Source organism: Aethalodelphis obliquidens, unplaced genomic scaffold, assembly GCF_003676395.1.
Source record: "Aethalodelphis obliquidens isolate GAN/ISIS:26980383/991018 unplaced genomic scaffold, ASM367639v1 scaffold30, whole genome shotgun sequence".
Taxonomy (NCBI): Eukaryota; Metazoa; Chordata; class Mammalia; order Artiodactyla; family Delphinidae; genus Aethalodelphis; species Aethalodelphis obliquidens.
In genome coordinates, this window is record NW_020837974.1 from 21,227,839 (window position 1) to 21,252,988 (window position 25,150).

At 41.5% G+C, this 25,150-nt stretch overlaps 1 protein-coding gene across 2 annotated transcripts; it reads left to right on the plus strand.

The window, feature by feature from the left end:
- On the plus strand, positions 1-25,150 carry CDR2 (cerebellar degeneration related protein 2). 2 transcript variants are annotated; one of them, XM_027126672.1, is made up of 5 exons: positions 1-379; positions 8,675-8,787; positions 21,091-21,239; positions 21,497-21,658; positions 23,185-25,150. In XM_027126672.1, the coding sequence occupies exons 1-5, from the start codon at positions 301-303 to the stop codon at positions 24,035-24,037; spliced, it is 1,356 nt and encodes a 451-aa protein (XP_026982473.1). In that variant the 5' UTR covers positions 1-300; the 3' UTR covers positions 24,038-25,150. The 2 variants fall into 2 exon arrangements, with proteins under 2 accessions (XP_026982473.1, XP_026982472.1); XM_027126671.1 differs by lacking the exon at positions 21,497-21,658 and having other exon boundaries at positions 186-379.

Genomic DNA, 25,150 nt, shown 5'->3' on the forward strand with positions numbered 1-25,150 from the left:
GCCGGCTTGGAGCGCCGGCTGAGGCGGTCGCGCCGGGGCGCTGGCCGTTGGTGTCGTTGGGCGGCGCGGGGCGAGTCGGGAAGCTGGTCCGCGGGGTGTGCTGCGGACCGCCCCGCGGCGGCAGCGGCGGCGGCGGCGGGTGGCTGTGGTCGGGCGGCGCTGCGGAACTTGGGCGGCGGCGGCGGGTCCCGCCAGAGGGCGGCTCTGGCTGAGTGCGGAGGGGCCGGCGGAGAGCCCGGGGCAGCGGCTGAGGCGGGCCGCCGGCGGCGGGGGCCGCTGCCCCCGGAAGAGCCGGCCGAGATGCTGGCGGAAAACCTGGTGGAGGAGTTTGAGATGAAAGAGGATGAGCCGTGGTACGACCACCAGGACCTCCAGCAAGGTGAGGGCGCGATCGCCAGGCGGGGCCTGGTCTGGGCGGCTGACGGCTCGAGGCTACTCCTCCCGGCCGCGAAACTGTTAAAAAGTTGCTTTTGCTTGGGGCCCACCGATGCCAGGGGCGGGGTCTGGCGCTCACCTGGCGTTGGGACTGTCGCGCCTGCCCGTCCCACCCGGGAGGACTCCGCTTTGCGGGGCCCAGGCTTCTGCGCGGTAATCAGCATCAGCATCATCAGTATCATCACCACCACTACTGCGTGTGCAGTGCTAACCGGGCGCCAGGCACCGTTTGAAGCGCTCTCTCCGGATTAATTGATTTAATCTCCACGGCGTTCCTCGGAGCAGAGAGGGGTGGCTCCTTACCGGGCTCGTGCCCTGCTTCCTCTCCGCCTCTGGGGGGAACCACAGCCGGGGCTCCCAGCGAGTGTGAGCTGCTGCAGGTGTTAAGTCCCCGGCTGGCAGTGCTGTGTGGTAGGAACCGTGCCGAGCCCTTTGCACACATTTGATAGACACAATAACTCCGTGAGAGAGTAATTCGCGTTATCCCCATTTTTCAGATGGGGAAAGCGGAGGTTAAAGCGGCCAAATGACTTCCCTCAAGTTAGGTGTGGGAGCAAGTATTTTTTTTAACTAATTTTTATTGGAGTATAGTTGATTTACAATGTTGTGTTAGTTTCTGCTGTACAGCGAAGTATTTTTGAACCCACCCACTCAGAATGAGGAGTCATCATAGTCACTGCCCAAACCCTGTCTCTTCTTCACCACCTGGTTTACAGCTTTTTTAGTTGGTGTTCGACTGTTGGGGGCGAAAAAAAAACTGCTTCTGCAGAGTAGTTTACCGGATGCCAGGTGAGATGACTTGAGAGCACTTCTACCTCTGCCACTTACTTCATTTTGCACCCTAACTTTTTAGTTAAAAACAGGCATTCCTGTCTTGGCCTGTCTTGGATTTCTTGTCTCCAGAGAAAACCTTAGAGCGGCCCTCAGTTTGGAGCCAGTGCCACCCAGCTTTTGGCCTATTAATAGCAGGAACTTGCAGTTGGGAGACAGCGTTTGTGTGCCAGACACTGATGCGCCCTTCACACAGGTGCTCGTTTAATCCAACGAAGTTTCAGAGGTAGAAGTAGATACTGTTATTGGGGGAGCTAGGATTCCACTCCAAACTCCAGAGTAAACTTTCTCAACCACTATACTGAATCCTGAATAATCCTCAGGAATTTTATTCGGGCATCTTGTTTCAGCTGTTCTGTGCAAATCAACTTTTTCAGCTCTAACTTGCACAAAAATTAACATCTCATTTAGTTGAATAGTAAATGGCCATGGTGTTTGTTCCTGCTAACCATTGAATCTGGGGGGAAGAAAGAATGTAGGCTTGAATGACTCGTACTTAGAAAAGAAACATAAGGAATTCTTTTTGGGGAAGGTGATTTCTTAAATCGATATGTCGTGGCCTGTCGCTTAAACCAAAGTAGTTTACCATTACGCTTTATATAGTCTAAGCTATTCAGTGGCTGCAGTGCAGTATCTGCCATCATGTTCACAGCGTCCACAAGTCAAATTTGTCTTACATTTTAACCTGTTTTCAGAATTCCCCCTAAGGATTGATGGCCTAGTTTGAAACTTTCTGCAGGATTTATGAGGCAGCCATTGTGCACTTGCAACATTTCCCTATAATAAATTAAGCAGTTTGTCCTATAATCAAAGCTAAATAGTTTTCTTTACTGTATTTAGAAAGTGTAGATCTGTATGGGCTCTTTTTTTTTTTTTAATCTAGCACAATACTTATCACATAATAGGAGCTCGATTTTAACATTTGTTGAACTGAACTGAGGCACTCACACAGGATTATTGTTTTCATGGCTCTCTTCCATCAGGTGCCTTAGTCCACGCTGCACTTTCCCCCTGTGGGAGGTTGTTAGGAACAACTGGTTGTAATATTTCAATCTGCTGAGGAGCAAATGCAACATATTGGGGGTAGATGTGGAGCTCTTTAACCTCTGATCGAAATGAAGTCATCAGGTGTTCAAGTTTAATGAAACCTTAAAGAGCACAGGTCCAAACCTCCTTAATGGCAATTTGCATTTGGAATTTGTTCTGTGCTTTTCAAAAGACTTTTACATCTGTTATCGCGATGGACTTTGACATAACCCTGTGTGTCATAACTTAGTTTAAGTGTGTAGTGTAGGAATAGATGTGAAATTCCAACAATCATAACTGTGAATATGGCCTGTAAAAGAAAGAAGGCTACAGTGTGAATAGAAGGGTATCTTTGTCCCAGTTTCATTAAATTATATGTTAAAGAACTCCTAAACTTCTAAAGGATTTTTTTTTAATTTGTTCATTTCTCAAAAATTTTCTGTATTCTGTGCCAGCTGTTCATCCAGGCACTGGGGCCACAGTGCCCGTCCACAAGATAGGATAGGCAGGATCCTACTCATTGACGGTCTAGGAACCTGTTGACTGGAGGAGACGCCACCTCCTGGTGTGTGCCTACTACATGTAGTGCCTGGCACAGGGCGAGCCCTCACTAGATAATTTTGCTGCTGAATAAAGTTTGGGAGCAGGTCTGTCCTCTTAGATTGATAAGCAGATCTAGTGGGTTTTTATCAAGTGCAGACATATGTCTGTTCATTTTTTAACATCCTCACTATTAATTTTACTGAGAGAGCCTTGTTTGTAGAGAGCTGCTAAAACAACTAAGATCCTGTTCTCAAAGTCATAGAACTACAGATTTTTTTCCTTTAGCAACAGAAGCATTGTTTAAGTAGATTGAATCTCTATACCAAAGTTTGCTTGGGGCATTCTTTTTAAAAATTAAAATTGCTGAAAGTTTCTAACCTCGGAAGGCTCTGGCCTACCATTCATACCTTGTTAGAAACACATAAAGCTGTATGCAGGCAGAAGGAGAAAACCCTTTGCTTTTATAAAACACTTTGATGAAGAGACTGTCTTTTGTCAAAGAGCTGAGTTGGCACAGTGAGGACACTGACAGTGGTCTCTGAGGGTGAGATCCTTTCTGGGACAGCAGGAGCCTCCTGTGCAGGTAATGATGGTGCTACCTCTGAAATGTGCCCCTGAGAACAAGGTGAAAAGACTTAAGAGACTGGGTTTTCTTTTAGACCAGCTGCTATTTTAATTGTCATTTGGTGAGCTGTGCAAGCTTAGAATAAGGATTCGGGTTTCTACTATACGGTTCAGCAAATGAAATCTTAGTTTAAAGGAATCCTAAGATTTCTACTTCTTTTTAAGAGGAGTACATTTTCCATGTGAGCAACTAATTTGCTGAATCACTGGTCATTAAAACTGACACCATCATTTTTCTTGATGTTTATATTCAGGTTTTTTGCTTTCCCAATTGTAGTAACGTTGGCAACAGGGGTTGCACAGAAGCATCACCAAATGACGCATTTGTTTTGGTAATAGGAAAAGCTTTCAGCCTTAATGTTATTGAATTACTGCTAGAGACTACAGCTAACATGGGAATATGTCGTCCTCGTGTTTTTTAAAAACCTGAAGTAAAATAAGAAAAATGTAATAGCAGTGGGATTTAAAGATTTCAGAATTCTGGAAGGAAGATCTTTTTTAAAAAATCATTTTGCCTAGAGCATAGGGCTGAGTAGAGTATCTGTTTAAAGCTAACAGTTTACACTGTTAAAATAGATTATTATCACTTGCAAAGACTGATTAGTGGAAGAATATTGAACATGAAGGTATTGAAAAGTTGCGGTTCTCAAGCCTGCAGTAAATCTGTGGTATTTTTAGTGGCTGCCTACGCCAGTTCAGTAGGATTTAGAAAAGGCAACCTCTTAATGAAAATCCTTATTGTAAGGTGAGATGAACAGGTGCATAAGGCTTCAAAACTATCTTGTTTCCTTTTCTTTTATATGTTAATTAAAAATAAAAGACATTTATTCTCCCATTCCCCCCACTAATTTTTTAGAAAACCTTCTTGGGCTTACTGCCAGCTTTTGGCTCCTTTTGGTTATGGAAGCCAGATGCTACACAACAGGAAATAAACTTTTTTTTTTTCCTTAAGACCAAAAAAGACTCTTGTCTGTAAACTAACAGATGAAGTAATATCCTGTTATACGGTGTGGCTTCACAGACACTTCCTTGTAGTTGAGACTTGTTTCGCCAGAATTCTGTCCTAAACATCCTATGAAATATTTAGGAGACTGAGACTTCAGGTTACTGAGCCAGGCTGGGGCTTTGTTTAACTAGAAATAAGGATTGCGATAAGGACAAGTCTCAAATTCTTCTGTTTGCTGTTTACTAGAAGAGTGCTATACTTGGCATCTCTTTCTGCAGCAGCAGGAAAAGGAAAGCTGTTCCTGGCTGGTATTAAGTAGCATAGGTAGTTTCCTAACTGAGGAAAATAGCTGAAGTGGTCTCAAGTTAGTCTTTATTCTGGAAGCAGTTTTGGCTCAGGTTTTGATTGCTAGATAAGAATATCTTTGGTGAGTCTCGGGTCCTTCCCAGTGAGGAATTACTCACCGCTTTACAGCAGGCCAGGAGAGACTTAAGTAATGTCTAGGTAATGTTTATATGCTTTGTCCTTAGTAATTCATCATGGTGGTTCCTGTGTGGGGCTGTGTATACACATTGCCTACCCTCTGAGTACAAAATAATTATTTCTGGAACGTCTCAGCTGTACTTAGTTCCTTTTTCACTTAATGAAAACAAGATATTAACTTGCCTGGGGTTGTAGATGCTTTCACTGGCAGCGCAGGCAGTAAAAGCCAAAGAGCTTAACTCTAGTTTCTCATTGCCATCCAGGAAAACAAGTGAAAAGATTAAGTACCTCAGCTCGGAAGATTTGTACTCCCTACCTTAAACAAAGAAGTATATGGACATCTCTGTCAATAGACTTAAAATTGTGTGGCTATGGATAATAGAGAATTGGGATGATGGTGAAAGTTAGAATTGAAAGTGGTTTATCTTTTGCTTGAGTCTCACCATGTGGATTTGGTCAGGTTGATTAGCATCGGCTAACTACCTTGAAAAGATATAAAAAATTAATGTCTCTTAAATGCTTTGAATGGTTTGTAAAGGGTTTTATGTCTTGTGAATACAAGATGTTATTTCATAGACTTGATATCTGAAGCCTTAAGTTCATTAGTAGACATTGTTAATATTTAAATCACAAGAGAATGTATTTTAACACCTATCTAACAAAAGTATAAGGTTTTATTTTAAATGGGTGTAAAATGTTTTAAAATAGTGGTGTTTGGTGGGTTTTGCGGCTTTGTTTTTTCCTAAGGAGGGAAAACTAACCAAGCACAATGCTAATTATGCACTCAGATGGACAGTACCAGGTAACAAAGGTGGTTGCTTTTCTTTTACCACTTATTCTAGGTTAAGTTTTTTTGTTGTTGTTCTTTTTGCGGTACGCGGGCCTCTCACTGGTGGTCTCTCCTGTTGCGGAGCACAGGCTCCGGACGCGCAGCCTCAGCGGCCATGGCTCATGGGCCTAGCCACTCCGCGGCATGTGGGATCTTCCCGGACTGGGGCATGAACCCGTGTCCCGTGCATCGGCAGGCGGACTCCCAACCACTGCGCCACCAGGGAAGCCCTAGGTTAAGTTTTAATATTGGTGTAAAGAATAATATTAAACCTTATTTGTCACCCTCTAAAAATTGTTTTAAAATCATATGTGGCGAGGTTCTCTGTTTTCATAATGAATAATAATAAGTATATTTTTGACACTAAGTGAAATGACTTTCCATCATACTTAGAATAAAATATAAACTTTCTTTCCCATGGCCAATAAAATTTTGTGTGATCTGATCCCTGCCTACTCCTCCAGCTTGCATACCACTCTCCTGCAGTGTGCTTCCGTCACACTGGCTTTATGTTGGGCTGTGCAGGGCCAGGTTCTTTCCCGTCTTAGGGCCTCTGCCTGGCGTTTACAAGGTGATATCCTCCTCCTTCAAACTTTAGCTAAAACATCTCCTAAGAAAGACTTTCCTTGTGACCTCCCTTTCTGAAGTAGATCCTTTGTACATTATCACCACACCCAGAGAGGTTTTTTCCTTTTTCTCTCTTGCATACCACATGCAGTTGATTAACAAATCATTTTAGCTCTACATTCAAAACATATCCAGAATCCTACACCTCTATTCATCTCCATCTCTGCCACTATAGTCTAAGCCACCACCTTCTCTCACCCAGATGATTGCAATATCCCTGTCACACTCCCTCCACCTTCGTCCCTTTCCATCTATTTACACAACAGCCAGAGAGAGTGATGGTATGAAAAGCCTTCACTGGATTCCATGGAGCCCCTCTTTGTCTCCTACTGCCACACACACACACACACACACACACACACCACACACACACACACACACCACACACCACACACACACACACATACCACACACACACAAACACACACCCCTCAGGCCTCATTGGCCTCCTTATTAACCCCAGTCATGCTTGCCAGGTTTGCCTCTGCCTGGAATTCCGGTCCCCTAAGTAGATCTACGTGGGTCACGTATTCAGTTCCTTCACATCTTGAGTCTTATGTCACCCTTGTCGCCTGTTCTTTTTATATATATATATAAAAATTTATTTTTGGCTGTGTTGGGTCTTCACTGCTGCACGCAGGCTTTCTCTACTTGCGGTGAGCGGGCGCTACTCTTAATTGCGGTGCACAGGCTTCTTATTGCAGTGGCTTCTCTTGTTGTAGAGCACGGGCTCTAGGCACACGGGCCCAGTAGTTGTGGCACACGCGCTTAGTTGCTCCGTGGCATGTGGGATCTTCCCAGACCAGAGATCGAACCCATGTCCCCTGCATTGGCAGGCGGATTCTTAACCACTGTGCCACCAGGGAAGCCCTTGTCACCTGTTCTTAAATTTCAACCTCCCACATCCATACTCTTCCTGCCCCCTTTCTTCTTCTTTTTTTTTTTTTCTTTAGCACTTTTTGCTATCGAGTATATATTTTTTTCATGCTGTTTCTCCCAATAGAGTATAAGCTCCATGAAGGCAGGGAATTTTTTAGCTGAGTTTATTCCTATATCCCCAGAACAGTGTCTGCTATTATTGAATTATGCATACATGTATGGATGAACAGTGTTTATCACAGTTTGCAAGTTTATTTACTTACTTGCTGTCTGCCTTTCCCCATTAATCTGGGAGTGTCAGGAAAGCAGGAAATTCATCCATTTATTCACCATTCTAGCCAAATCTTAGCATGGTGCCTAGCAACAAAATCATTCATTTGTGAATCAATGAATACTAATAATAACTTTGCCTGTGTATTGCAGCTTAGTTTGTAAAGTACTTATGTATTATTTCATTTGATTTTCAGAATCATATTGACAGGACAGTCATCTCTCTACACAAAACACTAAATGTAGGAACTATATTGAAAGTTAACCTGGTAAATGGCAATCAGAACTGGACCCCAGACCTTCCTACTCAGTTCAGTGCATTTCCCACTATATCAAAGGACCTCTCAAAGAAATTTACTATGCAGATAAGTGTTTCAGTCACCTATGTTAGAACTATTGTCCTTTTTTTGTATCACTAAATTTTTATTTCTGGGATTTATAACAAATCCTGTCTTACGTGCCTATATGCCTAAGAAGAGAGAGCTTTGAAAAATAAGGTTTAGAAAAGGAATATGCTTCTTTGCTAAATGAAAGTATGAGCCATGACTGAGTTACCACACAAACTGTACTGCTGCTTTGCTTATCTGGTTTGCTCATCTTGGAGAAGGACATGAAGAGAAACAGATAAAAATGAGAGAGACCTGTGGCAATGTTCTTATCACTGATGTATCAATAGTTTTCCTTTTTGTGACTTAATTTTTAGTCCACTTAGGAGGCCAGGATCTGTAACAACACACTTTGCTTTGACAGTTGCATTCACAGCAGCCAGATTCCTGGGAACTTTAGAGACTATTGAAAGGTTTGCCTGTACTTTGGCTTAACAGTCCATCCAGAAAAGTAGACAATCAGGATATGATTAAGTCCAGTCCATTAGCAAATAATTATGACCTCAGATGTCACAATCCTGAATGATCATTCCTAAAGAAATGAATATCACTATTCTTCACGTCTTACAAGTGAGGGTACATCAAGAGTACATTACCTAGTAAAAGGCCCTAATACAACCGAATTTTAAGTAGAATCCAGGTTTCCTTCTGTGCCATTCCACCTTCCATTGGGATCTGACTTAAACTTTATATGTGGGGTTAGGTCTTGTTTCATTCTTAAAATAAAGGACTGGGTTCTGTAAAATGTTAAGGTGAGATCATTTGCACTATTCTAAGGTTTACTTCTTGTGCTAGATCTCCAACTTGCTGCTGAGCTTGGGAAGACATTACTGGATCGGAACACAGAGCTGGAGGATTCTCTTCAGCAGATGTACACAACCAATCAGGAGCAGTTCCAGGAAATTGAGGTAATTTACTCAGCGGGAGAGTTACCTTTGAGGTGTGGCCTGTCGCTGCTCTAGCGCCAATTGTATTCTACTGAAATAACACTTGGAATTAAAAGCAGTGTTTAATTTCTAATATACACTTTTTTTAGAATAAAGAACCACTGGGAAGTGTGTGGAGGCTGACTTTTACTTTCTTTAAGCTTTCCCAACATGTAAGTCTGCTGTGATGAGAGAAATTTCTCTCCACCCTTGGTGAAGTGTACTAGAAGTAAATGGTGCAGTATTTACAAGTATGTGAAGCAAAGTAAAGCTGTGAATATTATACTTAGTTTTTCACTTTTTTCTTTTTAAAATGAATGATGCAATATTTGAGATATGCGAAGAGGTACAAGAGAATAATACAATGAACACCCGTGTACCCACCAAGCAGATTAAGAAAGAAAACCATCCACATTGTTGAGACTCCCTCTATAACCCCTCCTTGGCTGCATCCCCTCCCCCTAACAAACACCATCCTAAATTTGATGAAAGATTTAAAAATTGTAGTACCGCATTTCGTAATATAAAAGATGCTAGATTACCAGATTAAAATGGAGGTGCTGTCTTGTAAATAGTCCCATTAAAGTAGCCCAGTTATGTGTAGGTCAAGTGACTGTAAAGATGCTAGTTATGGATATTAACCAAACAGTTGTCCTATTAGAACACTTCATGCCCCAAACTACCATCCCACCCCCAAAAAGCATTGCATTTAAATTACAGCTCCTTCTCCTCAAATTGGTGCAGTAGAATCGGGACTCTTATGTCTATGTGCAGAAAAATATAAAAGACCTTAGAACACAGAAGCCATTCATCATGATCAGAACTTACTGAGCTCTGATTATATATTGAACCAGGTGCTAGAAATGCAAAGACGTGGAATAACATTGTCCTTGACTTCAATCAAAATTACACAGATTTCAGTTTTTGAATACAAATAAGCCTATCATCAAAACTAAGACAAATTTATTATTTCAGTATCCTTAATTTTACATAGTAACCATAATTAAGATGCATACGGTAGATTTCCCTCCCCCCTTCATCAGGATTTATGAATTTAGCCAATGATGTGACTGAAATATACCTTTATAATTCTAGGAAGGTGTATCTTATAATGATATTGAAGTCACCAGCTATCATTTTTGGTATATTCTATATCAGAAGAGCATAGAACATGCCATACCCAAAATGGAATAGAATTGGGCAGAAACCTAAAAATGCAGGAAAACCAGGCATTTTAAAACTATTAAACTAGCCAAATGTCATACATGATCAAGGAACTCATTCCTGTTTTGCTTCATAGACGTCGTTTTTCAACTCATTGGAAAATTTCATAGAGTGGTCCTAGGGCATATACATGAAGATCACCGCATACCGTGAGGTACATTTATTTGTATTTGGGTAGAAACATAGTCTTAATACATTGTATTGATGTTTTCCATGAAAGCACCTATAAATCACTATAACTGAATACTATAATGCTTATTTTAGCACATTTTTCCAAATATAGATGAAAAAAGTCCAAATATTTGTATAATTAGAGAATGATGCCTGTTTGTTACTATAGGAGATGACAAACACAGTTACTTTATGATCTAAGTTACCTGTCTTTCTACCTTTATTTTCTTTTCTGTGGTATTGAAGATGATTAAACAGTTGAAACAGATCATTGATATTCTGAAAAAAATCCAAAGATCTTTGAAGAGTCTCCAAATCTACAAATAATACTCCACTATCTAAAGTCTTCTGTAAGATTTTTTTTTCCTTAAAAAATGTTTGTAATCAAGCTTTTACACGGATGTGGTCCCTTGGCCCCTGCAGTCACCTCTCCCCAACCCCCAATTCTTATAAGATGTTGAAAAGCATAATAAAAATGAAGTATCCAGGTCAGACCTTAATGATTAAATAAATATACAATTAAATATATGTATAAAGCTAATTAAATAAATTTAGCCTGGATTACTTCCAGAAACATTTCCATGGATCTCTTGTTTCTGTAACAGAGCACGTGGTCCACTGGTTCATAGATCCAAGCATTGTAGCCTTCAACATTTCACTCTTTATCCAAAGCTGTTTTTTGACTAAGAACAACACTGTCTTAGATTTCTTCTCTGCCATTACGGCTGGCTTTCTTCTTTCTTTCTTTTTATAAATCACTTCCTGAAAGTCAATAGGAATGGGATGAAACAGGGAGATGAAATGGCAATTCTGGCTAAGCCCGCTTATCAGCCAGAGGCCTCCCACAGACCAGCCTTACTGCCTGTTTGGTTCACACCTGGGCCCAGGCAGACTTGCAGATCACAACAGACTTCCAAGGTCTCCCTCCAGTAGTCTACAACAAGGAAAGCCTGACGCTCTTGTAAAAGTAACCAGACAGTTGAAGAACCTAATTCTGTACTAAAAGATGACCCTTGCAATAGGTATAGTGCCTCTTATCATTATATCCTTTCAGAGCCCCCTAAACTTTATAAGGACTCTTTCCTTAACTCAAACCTTATGTCTTTGTTTTCTCTTTAAAGTAACCTTTTTTTGAAATATACATACAGAAAAAGGCACAAATGCTAAGTATATAGTTCAGAGAATTTTCATAAACATACCCATGCAGCCAATACCCAGATAAGAAATGAGAACATTATCAGCTCTTCCAGTCACCACGCCCCCTAAACAGCACTCTAACACCCTAGATTAGTTTAGCCTGTCTTTGAACTTTACACAAATGGAATCACTTGTACAAGTTTTAAACTGACTTCTTAGAATGTTTATTGGGAGTTTTCCTGATTCGAAAAGTAATACATGATCATTTTTTAAATTTAGCAAAATACAGTTGAAAACCAAAAAGTAAGCTCTTATCCTACCAACCCAGAGAAATTTTAAATCAGCCAGAAAATGGTCTTGGAACAAGCTACTCTGAGTAGATGAAGAATGTGCAGAACCGGTGAAAACGCTAGGATAAAACCCCCAAAACTATACAAAATTAATGCACAGAAATCTCTTGCGTTCCTATACACTAATGATGAGAAATCTGAAAGAGAAATTAAGGAAACACTCTCATTTACCACTGCAACAAAAAGAATAAAATACCTAGGAATAAACTTACCTAAGGAGATAAAAGACCTGTATGCAGAAAACTATAAGAAACTGATGAAAGAAATTAAAGATGATACAAACAGATGGAGAGATATACCATGTCCTTGGATTGGAAGAATCAACATTGTGAAAATGACTATACTACCCAAAGCAATCTACAGATTCAATGCGATCCCTATCAAATTAACAATGGCATTTTTCACAGAACTAGAACAAAAAATTTCACAATTTGTATGGAAACACAAAAGACCCTGAATAGCCAAAGCAATCTTGAGGAAGAAAAATGGAGCTGGAGGAAGCAGGCTCCCTGACTTCAGACTATACTACAAAGCTGCAGTAATCAAGGCAGTATGGTACTGGAACAAAACCAGAAATATAGATCAATGGAACAGTATAGAAAGCCCAGAGATAAACCCATGCACATATGGTCACCTTATCTTTGATAAAGGAGGCAAGAACATACAATGGAGAAAAGACAGCCTCTTCAATAAGTGGTGCTGGGAAAACTGGACAGCTACATGTAAAAGAATGAAATTAGAACACTCCCTAACACCATACACAAAAATAAACTCAAAATGGATTAAAGACCTAAATGTAAGGCCAGACACTATAAAACTCTTAGAGGAAAACATAGGCAGAACACTCTGTGACAAGTCACAGCAAGATCCTTTTTGACCCACCTCCTAGAGAAATGGAAATAAAAACAAAAATAAACAAATGGGAACTAATGAAACTTAAAAGTTTTTGCACAGCAAAGGAAACCATAAACAAGAGGAAAAGACAACCCTCAGAATGGGAGAAAATATTTGCCAGCGAAGCAACTGATAAAGGATTAATCTCCAAAATATACAAGCAGCTCATGCAGCTCAATATCAAAAAAACAATCCAGGGGCTTCCCTGGTGGCGCAGTGGTTGAGAGTCTGCCTGCCGATGCAGGGGACACAGGTTCGTGCCCCAGTCTGGAAAGATCCCACATGCCACGGAGCGGCTGGGCCCGTGAGCCATGGCCACTGAGCCTGCGTGTCCGGAGCCTGTGCTCCACAATGGGAGAAGCCACAACAGTGAGAGGCCTGCGTACTGCAAAAAAAAAAAAAAAGAAAAAAAATAAAATCCAACCCCAAAATGGGCAGAAGACCTAAATAGACATTTCTCCAAAGAAGATATACAGATTTCCAACAGACACACGAAAGGATGCTCAGCATCACTAATCATTAGAGAAATGCAAATCAAAAGTACAATGAGGTATCACCTCACACTGCTCAGAATGGGCATCATCAAAAAACTCTACAAACAATAAATGCTGGAGAGGGTGTGGAGAAAAGGAAACCCTCTTGAACTGTTGGTGAGAATGTAAATTGATACAGCCACTATGGAGAACAGGATGGAGGTTCCTTAAAAAACTAAAAATAGAACTACCATACGACCCAGCAATGCCACTACTGGGCATATACCCTGAGAAAACCATAATTCAAAAAGAGTCATGTACCGCCATGTTCATTGCAGCACTATTTACAGTAGCCAGGACATGGAAGCAACCTCAGTGTCCATCAACAGATGGATGGATACAGAAAATGTTGCACATATATACAATGGAATATTACTCAGCCATAAAAAGAAACGAAATTGAGTTATTTGTAGTGAGGTGGATGGATCTAGAGTTGGTCACACAGAGTGAAGTCAGTCAGAAAGAGAAAAACAAATACCATATGCTAACAAATATATTTGGAAACAAAAACAAAAAAAAATGGTTCTGAAGAACCTAGGGGCAGGACAGGAATAAAGGCGTAGATGTAGAGAATGGACTTGACACGGGGAGGGGGGAGGGTAAGCTGGGACGAAGTGAGAGAGTGGTATATATACTACCAAATGTAAAATAGATAGCAAGTGGGAAGCAGCCGCATAGCACAGGGAGATCAGCTCGGTGCCTTGTGACCACCTAGAGGGGTGCGATAGGGAGGGTGGGAGGGAGGGGATATGGGGATATATATATATATATATATATATGTATAGCTGATTCACTTTGTTATACAGCAGAAACTAACCACTGTAAAGCAATTATATTCCAATAAAGATGTTAAAAAAAAAATCCCCCATACTGTGACTCATTATGGAAATAGACAACTAGGAAACTGTGAAAGTATATTTTCTCAGTGGAACTACAAGTATGCTTTCAAAGACTGTTAACAGGTTTCAAACAGTCCTCATAAAAATTAGTATTTTGTTAGGCATTGTTTTTAATGTAAAAAAAAGATTAAACGTTGAAAGTAATGATTGGCTTCAGAGATGCCTATAACCTGTGTGGCTTTTACTTAGCGTCTAATTTTTCAAGATTCTAGAGCAAGTTTTTCTCTCCTGAATGAGGGGGTGGAGAGAAGCTTTGCAGAGTAATGAGATCTGACACATCAGACACAATCGGATTCTCGTAAAGTTTTCTACAATTGTGTGAGCAGCCCACAGCCTTGTGTTTCTGTTGCTTCTCTGCTTGGAAACCTGCATTATCCCCACAGGAGTCAAAGAAGTCTGGCCTTAGAGGTGTCCCTTCTTTCAAAAGCTCATGTCATCCTCGGAGATTTTAAAGCATTTTGTGCTTCCCCTATGACATTTATCGATATTCTATTATATATTACACTTATTTCTTGATTTGTTTTATTCTGTTTCTCTCCCCCCGCCACCTCCCCATTTTCCGTTGCAACATTGAAGGCTGTTGCTGTGTTTATTCATAGTCTTTGGAACATAGTAGGTAATCACTGAATACCTGTTCAAATCAGTATCTTAACAGAAGACAGGTAAGCAGTTTACGAAGCACTTCCTAAACTGTGGGTTTCCACCTCTGGAGATTTTGAAAGGATGTGGAAGGAGCTCTGGCCTCAGTGTTAGGATGTTCAGACTTAAGCCCTTAATTCTATAGCAAATAGCTGGACTTTAGGCCTGTGAATTACCTCTCAGATCCTGTTTGCTCTGCTGTGTAATGGTGATAAGAATGCTTGCGTGACATTGGTACAGAGTTGTTCTGAGGTGATGAGATTATTTGTGTGTATATATTTTGGACAGTATAAATTGTTGCACAGTTTATCCGTGTGTTTTAAGAATTTTAGTAATGAAAGAATCTTAATTCTGAAAAAAATAAATCCTTTTCAATTATTGGAAAATAGATCTTAAGAACAAGCCAAGCTTTTAATAGTGAGATTATAGGTGGTTTTTATTTTCATATTCATACTTTTTACTTTTTTCCTAAATTTCCTTCAGGGGAAATATAATATTTTAATCAGGGGAAAGAAGTTTTTCAAAGGTAATGGGAAATATTTCTTCAGTATTGTGGAAGGTCATTTCGATACTAAATTCAGAGGATTTGGGCTGTAATCCTTAATATAAGAATAATCCCAACACTGCATAAAAGCTGAATTTCCATTCCATTCCTTATGAGTTTTTAGTTTGGTTGTGTCTGTCTTTTCCAGCATTCCAGGTCAGGGTTCTACAGTTGCAAACAGGTGTTAATAGAATCCTGCTGGCCTTTTTCAAAAGTTTGCCTCAGTTGTAAAGGTGGCCTATTTATAGCTTTTTCACATAACCTGAACCTTTTACTCCTAGTTGAGGCGACATTCTGTACAAATTCTAAGACAAGTGGGAGATAACCCACGGAACTTAAACTTTGACACTCTTGCCTATAAGTGGACATTTTTGCCTGTGTTTTTGCTACCCCCATGTTCCCCTCCCTCCACTGTTTAGCTTAAATATCCCCTCATCACCCACCGCTGTTTAATATGACAAATACTTTTGTACTCGATCTCTTTTTGGCGCTTGAATTTTAGGATCTTGTCAGTCCAGACAGGTTCATTTGAGGCTATGATCAAAGATTCTGAATTGAGAAAACCATAACATGAGAAGCATAGCCATACCTTTAAATGAAGGGTAGAAAATAAGCTAACCCATTTCCTTGTAGAATCAGAAAAAATTTGATTAAATACTAATTTGAAGTTTTAGAGGCCAAGCCTTAAAGCAGTGTCTGACTACATGGATTCTGATTCTCTGGCCTCACATCAATACTTGCTGAGAGAGCTAAAAGTTTTTCTTTTAAGTTGCTGACCAATTTAGTCAGATTTCTTTGTTAGGTAACCTATCACAGATTCTTGGAGAAGTGAAGGGCTTTTCTGATTAGTTTTGATTTAATCATAATAAGATTAAACTCCTACCACGTGAAAGCAAGCTTCCTGCCATTCTTTAGATTGTCCTTAAAGCCAAGTCCTCTAAGACCAAAATATCACAAGTTCTTACTAAATGGTTTCATTGTGGTTTTTATCCCCTACAGGTTTTTATATATCAAATGAGGGGGACCTACTGCAGTTTTCTAAACAGCCTCTTTGTACTTATTTACACATTGACTTATTTCCTTTATGTCGGCCAGGACTCTAATTTGAATATTATATCTTTAAAAAGGGACACATCTTGGGGCCCATGTAAGAGAGACTGGTAAAAAAATGTCTCTTTCAGATTGCTGAGGCATACCTGTGCCATGGGAATAAACACAGAGAAATTGTCCATAAATGGAGCAAGAGGGGAAAGAATTAGTATCTATTAGGGCCTTTTCCCAAAAGGGCTATAGCCAAAGCCATTCTCAAACTCTTTGAAAGAAGGCTCTCGACATTCCAGCAGTCTGAGTTGTGGTACCAAGCATGATGAGCTGTTGTGCAGAGAGGTCTAGAAATTGCCATTAGCCAGTATTTTTTAGTCCCTATTGTGTATCAAGAATTGTGCTAAATGAACTAGATGTATAAGAGCCTTACCTTCTTCAAGGAGGGTTAGGAAGACTATGACATTAACAAGTAAGCAGTTTGGTTGTTTATTATTAAGTGTGAAGTGTTTTGAGGGAAATTAATAGAGTGCCTTGGGAGTGGTGTTGCTTTAGACGGGGTGGTCTAGAAAGGCTTCTGAAGCCTCTATGTTTGCATGGAGGCCTAAAGGATAATCTTGAGTTTTTTGGCCATCTTTGTGCTGTGGATCCCTTTGGCTATCTCGTGACTCTAAGATGAACCTCTTAAAATACATAAAATACATAAAATTACAGAGGGAATCGGTTATATTGAAATGACTATCAAAATATTGAAAAAATAAATTTGTGATATATTAATATGTGTTTATTAATTCATTAAATACCAAGATCTAATAGCAATCTAAAAACTGTCATTTCAAATAGTGATGAGGTAAGTCAAGATTTCTGCAGCCACTGTCATGTGCTATGGAAACATCTGTGATTCCTGTAAGTGATGAAGTCCTGAGTACTCCTCATACTACTGGTGATTTGTTGCCTCCATTCATAATTGAAGAAAATGCTAAATTTCAGTTAGAAGTTAGTGAAAATGAAGGTGTAACTTTTCTCAACCCGTGGACCTCAGGTCAAGGGCTGCTGGATTAGATGGAGCCAGCCAGGAAAGGTGAGGCCCCTGGGAGAGGGGAGATTGGGTAATAAAGGCCCTAAAGGAAGGGGGAGCTTGCCTTAAAGGGAGGCAACTCCACAATTTCAAGATAAAGGTACCCCCTGAGGGTGAAATAAGGACTACATATGAAGCTGGAAAAACCATTTAAGAGATGGGAAAATGTTAACACTGAAACATATTAAGGAATTGTTGGGGTTTTTTAAAGTGTGATTGGAATTGTGGTTAAAATGAGGTCTTATTGCTTAGAAATATATAAATATGTATACTTAAGATGTCTTGATAATTGTTAAACTGGATGATGGATAGATGAGGGTTCATTAAACCATTTTTCTGCATTTATATATGTTTGAAATTATCCATTTTAACAAGTTTTTTTTTTTTTTGCTGTACGTGGGCCTCTCACTGTTGTGGCCTCTCCCGTTGCAGAGCACAGGCTCCGGACGTGCAGGCTCAGCAGCCATGGCTCACGGGCCCAGCCGCTCCGCGGCATGGGGGATCTTCCCGGACCGGGGCACGAACCTGTGTCCCCTGCATTGGCAGGCAGACTCTCAACCACTGCGCCACCAGGGAAGCCCCATTTTAACAAGTTTTTAAAATGCAGTAGATAAGATTAGCCACCTGTAGAGAATCAGTATTTGGGTGGACTGAGAATTTAGGAAGGAGTACTCAATTATATAAGTAGTATATAATTTCAGGGAATTATGATTGTAGGAACATGTCAAAATACAACATGATAAAGAATGCTGTTGCGATACAGTTAAAATATAGCCTAATTTTTGTGAATAACTGCAACTAAATTAAGTCCTAAGAAGGGAAATGGTATACATTAAGCTTAAGAATCATTTCAATCCAAGTGAATGTTTATGTCTCCTGGACCCAAGAGAAAGAGAGACATTAGGTTGGGGGAGGGGAGGCTTCCAGCATTTTCTATGTCCAAGATCAACATTTCTCTAATAAGTGTGATCCATGGACACTTGCACTAACATCACCTGGGGTTTTTACTAAAAATGCAGAATCCTGGCTCTACCCCAGTCTCATTGACTCAGAATTTTAGGGGAAAGGGGCCCAGATTCCTATACTTCAATAAATCCCCCAGTTGAATGTTAGCACATGTAAAGTTTGAAAACGCATAACTGTAGATAAGGATGAAATAGCTACTCTATCGAGCAATTTTACCATTTGCCAGATACCATGCTGAACCCTTCCCTCATATTAACCTCACAGCAACCTTGTGAGGTAGGTGATGAGGAAATCTCACCTTAGAAAAACTAAGTTACTTACGGGAGGTCACCCAGTTAGCAATGGCAAAGTAGGACTTCAAACCAAATTCCAACCCCACAGCCTGTGCTCTTAGCTTCTGTGCTGCTGCCTCCCATCAGACCATCTCTCTTCTCTGATCCTGTGCCCACCAAGACTTGGCGTCCCACCTGCCCTCTGTGGGGCAAATGTGTCCTACAGAGGATGTGACTGTTCCAATCACTAGGCAGGGACAGCTCCTGTGGTAACTTAATAATTAGTGTCTGGTCTGTGCATTAGACTTTTTTTAGGTTGTTGTGAATCAGTCCCAAAGAATACTTGAGATCTTATACTTGACATAAAGTAGCTTGCAAAATTTCTGCAGCTATTATATACACTCCTATGTTCTAAACCTTTTTCTACTCCAGTATTCCGAAGAGATTGAAAACATTCCCTACCAGTGACAGGAATCTACCAGAGTATTGCCAGCCAGAGGGCAGGATTACAGGCACACTTCTAGGAGAAGCTGGTGGGAATTGAGGGAGTGAAGAATAAACATAGGCTTTTACAGGGGCTATGCTGCGTGCTCACTCCATCTCATTTAATACTTTCAATCCTACAAGGTAGGTACTAACGGATCCACAATTTATTTTCAGTTCTGAACCCGAAAAGCTCTGTAAAAACAAGATGTTTTTCTTAAGTAGGCAACAAGTTCATTTGACAGCAAACCCTGACCTGAACTCATGTGAGGCTGTTTATAATCTTTATTCATACTTTTGATGAGAATATCAATGCTTGATAACAGAGTGCTACCCAACCCTCGCTGGGATGTTATAAAGTGTGTGTTGCCTTCCTAAAATTTAAAGAATTTTCCAAAACACTCTTGGCCAAGAGTTTCAGATGAGAAGGTATGAGAATTAAGTGTTTTCTCGACACATTGCTACCGAGCTATGTAACTAGTTTGAAAAAAGGCCTCATATACTTTTTTCAACTCTGCCACACCACTGCCATTTAAAGAGCCCATTGAAAGTCATATAGCCCTTTCTTTGAAAGAAGTCTGTGAAAGAAGTCTGTTAGCTTTGTAAATACTTGTATAGGTATGTAAGAGAAGCCTCAAGAAAAGTATTTTTAAAGTCATGTCTGGTCTATTACCATTTGGTCATTGGTAATGCTTCAGACCTACCTTTTTCCTCTTTCTGGTTTTGCCCCAGAGAAATATTGTGACTATTTCATTTGGAATATATGCTGTCTTTCATCCTCTTCAGGTGGAGTTGAGTCGGAGGGGAAACAAGGAAACGTAACATTGAGGCATTAAGGTTGTGACTATTCCCCTTTATCCTTGGCCATTTAGAAAGCAGTCTTAGCAGTACCGAAATAAATAATCTGGCGAGTTTCTCACAAATAAGGAGGATTATGGTGACAACATTCTCACAGAATTAAAAGTATCTTTGAATAATATTAAGTTAAAATATCTTTTTCTGGTTAAATCAATACTTTCTCCCTGTTCTTTGTCCAGAATGTCTCACCCAGAGGGAAAAAAATTAAATTTTTTTCAAGCAAAAATCATCTAAAATCCTCCTCTTTAGGCTTTTCTTATGTCTATAAAACATATTTTTGTTTAAACATTGATCATGTATTCCATGCTTTTTCTCTTGTGGGATTATCGTGTCTCACTTAGATTTTCCTGTCAAATATTAATTTTATGTGTGTTTTGTGCTTTGTAAGAGTAGAAGAGCCTTATGATACACGAGATGTTGGTGAGCTTTAGGGAAACTAAGCGTATAAAGGATGGCTTGTACTCAGTTCTTACTAAGGAAAGTATTTTGAGATTTAAATTTCTTCTTTTCATAAAATAAACCTGTGGTATTGTGGTATAATGAAAATCATATATTTGACCTTTGTCCCCATGTCCTGGTGTAGCGCTCCTAAGTCCTTTGGGATTTCCTGATTGCCAGAGGGACCAACCACATGATTAGAGGGTTAGAACTTTCAGCCCAATCCCCAACCTCTGGAAAGGGGTCAGGGACTGGAGATTGAGTTCATTCACCAGTGGCCAGTGATTGAATGAATCATGTCTGTGCAGTGAAGCTGGGTTTCCGGGTTGGTGAGCACATGGATGTGCTGGGAGGGTGGTGCATCTGGAGAGGGCAAGAAAGCCCCGCACTGCTCTCCACCCCCATCCCTGCCCTACGCCTCTCTTCCCTTTGGCTGTTCCTTAGTTGTATTCTTTATAATAAAGCAGTGAGTGTAAGTAAATGCCTTTCCTGAGTTCTGTGAGTCGTTTTAGCGCATTACTGAACCTGAGGGGAGGTCACGGGAGCCCCCAGATTTACAGCTGGTTGTTTGAATGTATGGGCGATCCCTGGGACTTGACAGCAGCGCCTGAATTGGGGGCGGTTCTGTGGGGCTGAGCCCTCATAGCTCCAGGAGTTAGTGCCAGAACTGAATTGAACTGTGGGATGCAGTTGGTGCTGGAATGCTGCAGGTATCTTATCTGTTTAACGTGTAAACTGGTCACAATCATCTCTTCCAGTATCTGACCAAGCAGGTGGAGCTCCTGCGGCAGATGAATGAACAGCACGCAAAGGTTTATGAGCAATTAGATGTCACAGCAAGGGAACTGGAAGAAACAAATCAAAAGCTCGTTGCTGACAGCAGGGCCTCACAGCAGAAGATTCTGAGGTAAAGTTTTTAGAATCCATTGAAGAAGCCCTAGAAGAAGTCATTTAGTATCAACTAGAATAGAACATGGCTGTAGTGGGTTTGGGTCAATATGGGGCAAGGTTTAATTTAATTCTCTGTGGAGAATAGAGATTAAATAGAAGTCTTTTCCAATTATGCAAGCCCAGTTTGAGTGGCTGGCAGCTAATCTCTCCTCACTGCTTATGCCCTTAATTTAATATGACAAGCAGCAACTGGCTTCTGTCTGTTCCTCACAGTCTGACTGAAACAATTGAATGCCTACAAGCCAACATTGATCACCTCCAGAGCCAAGTGGAGGAGTTGAAGTCATCTGGCCAAGGGAGGAGCCGGGGGAAGCATGACCGGGAGAAATCGGCACCCAGCTTCTCGTCTCTGAAAGAGCTGTATGACCTCCGCCAGTAAGAGCCTGCCTTTCCATGGCATTTGCAAGCAGGAGTGCATCTCGTGTCACTGACACATTCCGGATTCCAGCAGATTAAAAGTACCCTTTTAGGAAATGCCACTTGGCTATTAGACCACCGGTGGTTTGAACAAAACCACTTAATTTAAACATACAAATGATTGAGTTCTTGAGTATTAGTAATTCGGTGAACACTTATTTTTGAAAGTCTCGTGTATTTTAGTGCTTTTAATGTGTTAAATCTTAATTTAAAATAAGGTGCAGTACTTCTGATATACTACAGATTTGGGGGTTGTATTTCACATTCCAGTGAAGAAAAAAATTGAAAATTCAGTAAAACAAAAATCCAGGCAAACAAGGTTTTTTTGCCTGCAGAAATGCCTTTACAATATAGAGTTCTAAGATTGAATCTTTATTTAGGAACTATTTCTTGAGCACCTGTTGCAAGGCAGGTGCTAATGCCAGATGTGAGGAGTGGTGAGCAAAACAGACAAAGTTCCTGCCCTCGTGGAGGTTTCAGTCTCATGAAGAGGCAGATAAGCAAATAATCACACAAATAAGTACAGTTACAAGTTGCCTAGGAGTCTGAAGAGGCGAGAGACCAGCCCGTGCACTTGGTGGTCCTCAGCGTTGACCGTTCACCAGGTCACCTGTGCAGCTTTTCACACTGCCAAACCAGCGACTCCCTCAGGCCTAATCAGAATCTCTAGGTGTGAGGAAAAGGCTGCCTAGGTGTTTCTGATATGTGTTTGTGGTTTAAAAATCGCTGCACCAGTGGTTCTGTCTTAGCTGTATATTATGAATCACATAAAGAGCTTTACAAAAAAAAAAAAAAAAAACTCAAGTCCAGGTAGCAGACCAGCTAGGTCAGAATCTAGGTGGGTGGGACCCAGGCTTCAGTATTTTTTAAGACTGCCCAGGTGATTCTAATCTGCAGCCAACACTGAGCACCACTGGCTGTTCTGATTTCCTTGAACAGTATCAGTCATACAGCTGGTCTTTGGGAATGGATGTTCTGTAGTTTTTTCTTTTTTTTTTTTTTTTTGCGGTACGCGGGCCTCTCACTGTTGTGGCCTCTCCCGTTGCGGAGCACAGGCTCCGGATGCGCAGGCTTAGTGGCTATGGCCCACGGGCCCAGCCGCTCTGCGGCATGTGGGATCTTCCCAGCCGCTCTGCGGCATGTGGGATCTTCCCGGACCGGGGCACGAACCCTTGTCCCCTGCATCGGCAGGCGGACTCTCAACCACTGCGCCACCAGGGAAGCCCTGTAGTGGTTTTTTTTTTTTTTTTACATCTTTATTGGAGTATAATTGCCCTGTAGTATTTTTAATGTTTAAAACAAAAATTAGTCACAGAACTTGTGTTTTCTCACGTGTTCATTTTAGCCACTGCTCTAGTGCGGAATAGGCAAAACATCATTCACATCACAGCTCCTCAAAAACAGGGAGTTGAAAAAAATCATCAGTCTCCCTCTTTGCATTCTCAGTTGACCTGTGTAATAGATTCTTGCAACATTTTCCCCAGGCACTTCGTGTACGATCATGTGTTTGCCGAGAAGATCACTGCCTTACAGCAGAGCCCTGATGAAGAAGAAAACGAGCATTTGAAGAAAACAGTGACAATGCTGCAGGCCCAGCTGAGCCTGGAGCGGCAGAAGCGGGCGACCGTGGAGGAGGAGTACGGGCTGGTGCTGAAGGAGAACAGCGAACTGGAGCAGCAGCTGGGGGCCGCGGAGGCCTACCGAACCCGTGTGCTGGAGCTGCAGGCCGACGTGGCGGAGATGCGGCAGATGTTGCAGTCGGAGCGCCCTTTTGTGAATGGGGTTGAGAAGCTGGTGCCAGACTCTCTGTTTGTCCCTGTCAAGGAGCCCAGCCAGAGCCTGCTGGAGGAGATGCTCCTGACCATGCCCGAAGCGCACAGAAAGCCTCTCAAGCGCAGCAGCAGCGAGACGGTGCTGAGCAGCCTGGCGGGCGGCGACATTGTGAAGGGCCACGAGGAGACCTGCATCCGGAGGGCCAAGGCCGTGAAGCAGAGGGGCATCTCCCTCCTGCACGAGGTGGACATGCAGTACAGCACCCTCAAGGTGAAGTACGAGGAGCTGCTGAGGAAGTGCCAGCAGGAGGAGGACTCCCTGGCCCACAAGGCTGTGCAGACCTCCAGGGCCAAGGACCCGGCCGCAGTGAACGCCCAGCCTGAGCCTGGCACCCTTGGCTGGGAACCGGCCTCGGTCACCCCAGAGCCCATCAGTTGCCCCACCACCTCGACACCACCAGAATACAAAGTGCTTTTTAAGGAGATCTTTAGTTGCATCAAGAAAACCAAACAGGAAATAGACGAACAGAGAACAAAATACCGATCTCTCTCTTCTCATTCCTAAGTGAACCGCCAGCTCCACCACTAATTGGCCTGTTTCCTATCACCTCTCTCTCCCACTCACACAAGTGTGTGTAGACCCCAAACCTGATACTGCTCCTGACGTCTGCCTCATTGCTTTGCTTACTTAGCAAATGCATACAGCGAGGGAGGAAGGTGGGTACCGGTGGCAGTTGTATAATCGAGTTCCATTTAAGCTCCTCAGTAAATCCCATGACAAACTGGCCTCTGGCTGGCGTGACAATTAGGTTGCGATTCCTTGAAAAACCCCAGGACCAGTGGAGGGAAAATATGTGCTCCTGGAGAAGTAGGCCTGGAGTAACTGTAGTATATAGTGTGCATGTATATGTGTGTGTGTGTGTGTGTGTGTGTATATATATATATATATATATGTAGTGTATATTATATAGGGGAAAGGGCAGAGCTGAAACAAAGCTAAGGCAATTCCTACTGCCTCCTTGCTTAACTTCTCAAAACTATGTAGAAGTCAGATGGCTGCCAAGGGAAAATCTCTTTCGCAAACACTGTTGGACACTGTGAATTCATTAAGAAGAATGTTCAGGAGAAAGCAGGGGTCTAATCCAAAATACGTGGCATTAACAAATACTCCAAGCCTTTGAGTTGGTTACATGGGCTACCGGTTGAACTGTGACTGACAGGTAACCCTAATAACATTTTAGTCTAACTGAATACCAAACTAAAAGGGCAGGCTCTGGTTGGCCCAGTTAGCTTGTTAGAGCCCTGGAGGGCCTCTTCCCCACATTCAAATATTTTTACTCAAAGCTGTAGTGGTTAGGATAGGCAAATCATTCTTTTCTTAAATTCAGGCTGAAGGGGCACGATGAACCCGTACCCGCACTGTGCCGTCTGAGCTGGCCAGCCTGCCAGCCTCAGGCTGCTCTCCTCACTTCCTGCCATTCCTGTAAACGTTTGTGACTTGCTGCAGAAATTCCTATCTGCCACTTTATTAAACAGTGTTGATGTCCTGACTGGAAATAACACTTATCCTCTCACTTGCATACTTTTGCATACTTTTAATTTAAAACTATTTAAGAGAACTGAGGTCCCATTTATTGTGTATATTTTTCTAAAAACCAAATAAAACTACCTATGAAAA

What these genes read in the sequence shown, in the direction of transcription:
- CDR2 (XM_027126672.1), top strand. Translation starts at nt 301, where the DNA reads ATGCTGGCGGAAAACCTGGTGGAGGAGTTTGAGATGAAAGAGGATGAG. An exon ending in CCACCAGGACCTCCAGCAAG is followed by an intron (nt 380 to 8,674) that starts GTGAGGGCGCGA and finishes TTCTTGTGCTAG; the next exon opens with ATCTCCAACTTGCTGCTGAG. An exon ending in GAGCTGTATGACCTCCGCCA is followed by an intron (nt 21,659 to 23,184) that starts GTAAGAGCCTGC and finishes CATTTTCCCCAG; the next exon opens with GCACTTCGTGTACGATCATG.